A 6712-nucleotide genomic window follows, 5' to 3' on the forward strand; every position below is an offset into this window, starting at 1 on the left:
GGGGGCAGCAGGCTGAGCAAACCACCCCAGACATCCCTCTCCCCAGCAACGCTTTCCAGCTCCTCCTGGAGGATCTCAAGGCGTTCCCAGGCCAGATGAGATATGTAGTCCCTCTAGCATGTTCTGGGTCTACCCCGGAGCCGCCTACCAATGGGACATGCCCGAAACACCTCCAGCAGGAAGCACCCAGGAGGAATCCTGATCAGATGCCCTAACCACCTCAACTGACCCCTTTCGATGCGAAGGAGCAGCGGCTCTACTCCGAGCTCAGCCCAGCTACCCCACAGAGGAAACTCATTTTGGCCACTTGTAACCGCGATATCATTCTCTTGATTCTCTCTCACTACCCAGAGCTCATGACCATAAGCTAGGGTTGGGACGTAGATGGATCAGTAAACTGAAAGCTTCACCTTCTGGCTCAGCTCCCCTCTTACCACGACAGACTGGCGCAGCGCCTTATCACTGCAGAAGCCGCACCAAACAGTCGATCCATCTCACACTCCTTAAATGGATTATTTTGGCCTATTTTACAAAACCCAAAACCAGTGAAGTTGGCACGTTGTGTAAATCGTAAATAAAAACAGAATACAATGATTTGCAAATCCTTTTCAATTCCAATTGAATACACTGCAAAGACAAGTTACTTAATGTTCGAACAGGTAAACTTTGTAATTTTGTAATTTTTTGCAAATATTAGCTCATTTGGAATTTGATGCCTGCAACATGTTTCAAAAAAGCTGGCACAAGTGGCAAAAAAGACTGAGAAAGTTGAGGAATGCTCATCAAACACTTATTTGGAACATCCCACAGGTGAACGGGCTAATTGGGAACAGGTGGGTGCCATGATTGGGTATAAAAGCAGCTTCCCTGAAATGCTCAGTCATTCACAAACAAGGATGGGGCGAGGGTCACCACTTAGTGAACAAATGCGTGAGCTGATTGTCGAACAGTTTAAGAACAACATTCCTCAACGAGCTATTGCAAGAAATTTAGGGATTTCATCTACGGTCCGTAATATCGTTAAAAGGTTCAGAGAATCTGAAGAAATCACTGCACGTAAGCGACAAGGCCGAAAACCAACATTGAATGCCCGTGACCTTCGATCCCTCAGGCGGTACTGCATCAAAAACCGACTCGGAACATTTCAGAAAACCACTGTCAGTAACTACAGTTCGTCGCTACATCTGCAAGTGCAAGTTAAAACTCTACAATGCAAAGCGAAAGCCATTTATCAACAGCACCCAGAAATGCCGCCGGCTTCGCTGGGCCCGAGCTCATCTAAGATGGACTGATGCAAAGTGGAAAAGTGTTCTGTGGTCTGACGAGTCCACATTTCAAATTGTTTTTGGAAACTGTGGACGTCGTGTCCTCCGGACCAAAGAGGAAAAGAACCATCCGGACTGTTATAGGCGCAAAGTTCAAAAGTCAGCATCTGTGATGGTATGGGGGTGTATTAGTGCCCAAGGCATGGGCAACTTACACATATGTGAAGGCACCATTAATGCTGAAAGGTACATACAGGTTTTGGAGCAACATATGTTGCCATCCAAGCAACGTCTTTTTCATGGATGCCCCTGCTTATTTCAGCAAGACAATGCCAAGCCACATTCTGCACGTGTTACAACAGCATGGCTCCATAGTAAAAGAGTGCGGGTACTAGACTGGCCTGCCTGTAGTCCAGACCTGTCTCCCATTGAAAATGTGTGGTGCATTATGAAGCGTAAAATACGACAACAGAGACCCCGGACTGTTGAACAACTTAAGCTGTACATCAAGCAAGAATGGGAAAGAGTTCCACCTGAAAAGCTTCAAAAATTGGTCTCCTCAGTTCCCAAACGTTTACTGAGTGTCGTTAAAAGGAAAGGCGATGTAACACAGTGGTAAAAAGGCCCCTGTGCCAACTTTTTTGCAATGTGTTGCTGCCTTTAAATTCTAAGTTAATGATTATTTGCAAAAAAAAAAAAAAGTTTCTCAGTTTGAACATTAAACATCTTGTCTTTGCAGTGTATTCAATTGAATATGAGTTGAAAAGGATTTGCAAATCATTGTATTCTGTTTTTATCTACGATTTACATAACGTGCCAACTTCACTGGTTTTGGGTTTTGTAATTGTTTATTGTTACTATGAACTACTTTGTTATGCTGTAGACAGAAAGTTAATATGTTAAAAGTCCAGATCAAACGATCAAATGGAACACATGGATCAAAGATTTGTGGCTGTGTTGTAGTTACTAACAATATATTTAATCTTAGTAATTATATTGTATTGATATTTCACATGCAGTGCCTGTTAGCGGGAGAACTCAATCTGCTCTGTGCAACACGTTGTAGCTCCTTCAAAAATAGACAAGGCACATATGTTAATTAATTTCTGGGATGCTTTTGAGAGGCGCTGTGTTGCCTATGCAGGAACAGAATTGTCTAGAGTGGCCGCGATCAGCTTGGACATCTACCTGACAGAGATCTGCACTCTACTGAGAGCACTTTTCTAGTGTAAATGTGGTCTGAGAACAGGGTCTTGTCATGGTAGGAAAAGCACAGGTGAAATTGCTAACATTAGTATGACTTAGTTCCATCAAGCAGGGCAGTAGCCACCATATACATTGAGAGGGACACGTCCCTCCCAATGTTCAGATATGTCCAAAATGCCCCCCCCCCATTGCTATTCTACGATAGGCAACCATATACCACCATCCGAAATAATGTAATCATCATAATTATAACTAAACATAACAAATCCCCTTTATTATTACTATCGGTTGAAGTATTACAGTTCTGCGTGTGGTTTGTCCAAGTGGAGTTGCTGTAGCAGAATGCCAAGGCTGGTTGCCGTGGTTGCCATCAACGTGATTGCCAGACTGCTATATGGGCAACATTCCAGGCAGGCTATGGAAATTTGTCTCTCTATTCATTACTAAATAAAAGTGGAAAACAAGAATGTAATATGAGCGTTGCGTAGGCTATATTGTAACTGTTTATTGTGATTTTGTAAAGTCTTATGAAATTTTAATTTTGTGAATGGTTATGCTAACTAGCTAGCTAACAACAAGCCTGCGTGAAGTTTGAACTTGAAGGGTGGCAGAGACATTCGGCCTTTTTTTGGCCAGTTTCAGAAAAGAAGCAAAGTAAGTTAAGAGCAGTGAGAAAATGAGTAGCGTTACCCTATCAGTTGGATTATAGAAGTAATGTTAGTTATACGGTACGGTAGCATTAGTACAAAAAATGAGTCAGTGTTCTTGATATAAGAATTATTGTCATTCAGATCAGAAATGGTTTGTAGGCTATCTGAGCAAGAGACACCACTTGTATATATTTCTTCCATGTTCACTTTGGTGTGTTAGACATTCAAAAAAAAGAAACGTATCTTATGTGTTAGTGAATTTGTACATATTTTACTTTAGAATTTATAGTAAGAAGTAAGGGTGTGTGTGTTTGAGGGGGTGGGGGGGCATGCAGATTTGGTCCCCCCCAATGTTGACTCCATGGCTACGGCCTTGCCATCAAGTGTGCCAGTAAGCTATCCCAGTAAGATGGCATGCACAGCACCAGGGCCTCCACTAAATGGAATGCAGCTCTCATTAATGTTATTAAATACACCTGTGCGTCTCCTATTATGATATGTCAAAATGTCTGCTGTGGAAAAGGGTCGATATTTGACAGTGAAGGGTCTGGAAAAGTTTCCATCTAAATCTGTCACTGTGGAGTCCACAGTACAGTTGCCTAAATAAGAGCTATAGGTGAATTGTCCAAAGGAGTCCCCTCTCAGCCTTCCATTGATGATGTACAGACCTAGCTACTGACAGAGCTGGAGAAGATGTTTCTTGTGGGTGTTTAAGGATGTGTAATAATTTCTTCTTTTGAAATGAACAGAAAAGGGGATATTCTCTCCTGTAAAAAACTGGCAACTATCTGCTTAACTTAATTTCATTACCAGTTCTGGAGTTCAGACCCCCACATAGGGTTATATCAGACTATAAGTAACTAAATAGATTTTCCAAATCTTTAAAGGGATTAAAGAGATAATCATATATTTATAACTTTGATAAATATGACTTTAAAGTTACAGTCATTGCTGCTTGGCCTGATAAATGATCCCCAACAGTGCAATTCATTCTGTAACATCTGAATAATGACAGCATTAAATCATCATGAAAGTTATTACAGTTCAGCCTGACCAGGACTTGTTGCTAAAAAATGCCCAGAAACATGAGATAAATCTTTAAATGGTTTTATTCTTTAAAAAAAAATGAAACAATAAAAACAATGTGTTTTCTGCTTGAGCAGAACTTCCTGATTCTATCTTGATGTCATTTCACATATCCAGTTCATAGAATGGCGGCAGTTGGCATCGTTACGGGTCTTCCAGGGAGTCATACGGCTAGAAATTACCATTGCACAGTCTTCTCCATGGTATCCAACGTTGTTTGGTTCTCCATCCATCCAGTACCTTTGGAAAATGACATCAGCAATTACAAAAGCAATCAAAAATATTAATCAATAGTTACTACAGCATTAAGGGAATAATACAGCAACACTCACCTATTTTCCACCTCAGTGACATTATTAATCCAGACCCATTTCCCTTCTGTGTGCATGTCAGTGAGACCAACCCAGAAGCCACCAGCCATCATATGGTCAATGGTGTGACTCACAAAATTCTGTGTGAGCACACAAAGAAATTGAGTTTTTAAGGGCTCACATACAAAATCCAAATGTATAAATACTTATCTTTATGAATTTAGTTATTTATTATTATTGTCACTTTTTACATTCTATCTCTGTGTCTTTTTTTTGTTTTCAACCCACCTGCTCGTCCGGATAATCAATCACAATCAGGTCAGCTCCACGACTTTTACAGTCTTCTCTGCTTTTTGGCCAGTTCTTTTCAACGTTAGGGGACTCAGTGTAAGAAAAGAAATAGCAGGATGAGTTGAGAGGAATCCATCCAGAGGGGCATCCGCTACAGTGTTCCTCTGCGAGAAACAAAAGGTTTCTTGTCACTTTAGATGTTTTTCAGTATTCTAAGTTAACAGATGAAATAAAAATATGTACTACGACTCTCTCTCACCCAAAGCCGAAACATTGGACAACAGAATTGTCCTCTGTTCTTGCAGTGCCTCGATCTGTTTCTGATAATTGTCATTGCTGGTCTTCTGTTGCTCAATTTTCTCTTTCATCCGTGTGTGGTTTTTGAGCACGCTCTCTAACACGTTTTTGGCCTCCTCCTCAGCTTTGATCACATCGCTGTAGTTGCCACGGAGATAGTTGAGCTCATCGATGAGCTGTGTTGCAGCTGAGTGGGAAACCTCTTTGACTTTGGCACCTGAAGAGCGGTGAACATTTTGTCACAAAGACAGCGAGAATTGTGTCAAAACGGTGTGCAGTAATGTAGTCGAAGGCATATTTGTAGCACAGTGGACAATGAAGTTGTATATTGTAATTCATGACATTCTACTAAATAGAAGTAAAATGTATAGAGGGAAAAAGGATAGACGTATGTGAAAATTAATCTTATTAGAGAAAAATGTACAAACAACAACCATTAAAAAAATCATATGGAATATTTATACATATGAACATTTTAATAAAGCTTGTTCTGCATTGGATGTACCTTAAAACATTTTCTAATGCATTTTGAAATTATTGTAAGATTTTGCACAAGATCTTTTTTCAGTCAAAAGTTTCTGTAAGTGAAATTCCACAGAGAGGGAAATGAAACTTTCTGTCTACTGTAATACTCACAGTTAATCCCAATAACAACAGCAGCTATCAGCAGAGTGATGTTCAACAGACCCAGACAGAGTAAAACAAGTCGGTTAGATCCATCTCCACCTGTGAATATTGTAAATCATAATGATTATATAGAAGTGAAGAGTATGACTATGATAAATATTACTTTAAAGCTACAATCACTGAGGCGTGGTAAATAATTATATATATAAAATATAAAACTGCTATAAACTGCTTAAAACCATAGGTTCATTTGCTAAGAGAAAGAGTTAAAAAGACACCTGTGAGGGAAAAAGTGGACAGGGAGTAAGAAACATGTCAGACACTGTCAAAGATTTTGAAGTCGTACCTTGTCCAAACTGTTTATAGCGAAACTGAAGATTTACACCAGTGTTGAGGAAAACCTGAGAAAGCCTCTGTATGAATGATATTTTCTGCCCATCCTCTGTCCTGCTTTGTGGATTCGCCATTGCAGCACTGCAGCTTTGCCCACTCATCTGTTTGTGCCTTGCTTTTGTATCTGTGAAGGAGAGGGGTGTGTCTGGCTGTGAATCCACCCCCACCTGATACTCATAACTATGTTTTCATTTGTGTATCATCACCTGAAACTAAGAATCGTTGTGTTTTTGTGACATTAGAATATCCACTATGTTGTTTCGAGAGCGGACAAATCCAACACTGGCACTACAGGGACAGTCGTGTTTTTGCGTCAACCATCATCGTTCTCCTGCACACTTGGCACACAGAAGAAGTCTCAGTTGGTTGCAATCTGCAACATCAGCGCCATGCCACTATATCCCACACAGTGTTGGGGAGTAACTAGTTACATGTAAGTCGTTAAATGTAATTAAACTACAAAACAATGTGATTGTAATCAATTACAGAGAAAAAACATGTAATTAAGGCCATGTTTACATGAAAATATTTCTCATTCTCGTTTTGAAAAAAGTTCCGTGTTCAGACGACAATGTTTTGCACACGG

General features: G+C 40.3%; 1 protein-coding gene across 1 annotated transcript; it reads right to left on the reverse strand.

Moving 5' to 3' along the window:
• Nucleotides 1-4232: 4232 nt before the first annotated feature.
• LOC125900507 (CD209 antigen-like protein 2) lies at nucleotides 4233-6489 on the reverse strand. The gene is made up of 6 exons (XM_049595547.1): nucleotides 6080-6489; nucleotides 5743-5832; nucleotides 5069-5323; nucleotides 4807-4973; nucleotides 4540-4658; nucleotides 4233-4447 (listed from the first exon to the last, which is right to left on the reverse strand). Exons 1-6 carry the CDS (start codon nucleotides 6225-6227, stop codon nucleotides 4297-4299), a joined length of 930 nt encoding a protein of 309 aa, XP_049451504.1. The 5' UTR covers nucleotides 6228-6489; the 3' UTR covers nucleotides 4233-4296.
• Between the last annotated feature and the right edge of the window lie 223 nt (nucleotides 6490-6712).

The sequence above is a fragment of the Epinephelus fuscoguttatus genome, linkage group LG14, assembly GCF_011397635.1.
Source record: "Epinephelus fuscoguttatus linkage group LG14, E.fuscoguttatus.final_Chr_v1".
Classification (NCBI taxonomy): Eukaryota; Metazoa; Chordata; class Actinopteri; order Perciformes; family Serranidae; genus Epinephelus; species Epinephelus fuscoguttatus.

Bases quoted from the DNA above. Each gene is read 5' to 3' on its own strand.
- LOC125900507 (XM_049595547.1), bottom strand. From the start codon at position 6,227: ATGAGTGGGCAAAGCTGCAGTGCTGCAATGGCGAATCCACAAAGCAGG. The intron at 5,324-5,742 runs GTGAGTATTACA...ACCGCTCTTCAG, and splicing joins TGTTGTTATTGGGATTAACT to GTGCCAAAGTCAAAGAGGTT. The intron at 4,659-4,806 runs GTGGGTTGAAAA...GTGCTCACACAG, and splicing joins TTGATTATCCGGACGAGCAG to AATTTTGTGAGTCACACCAT.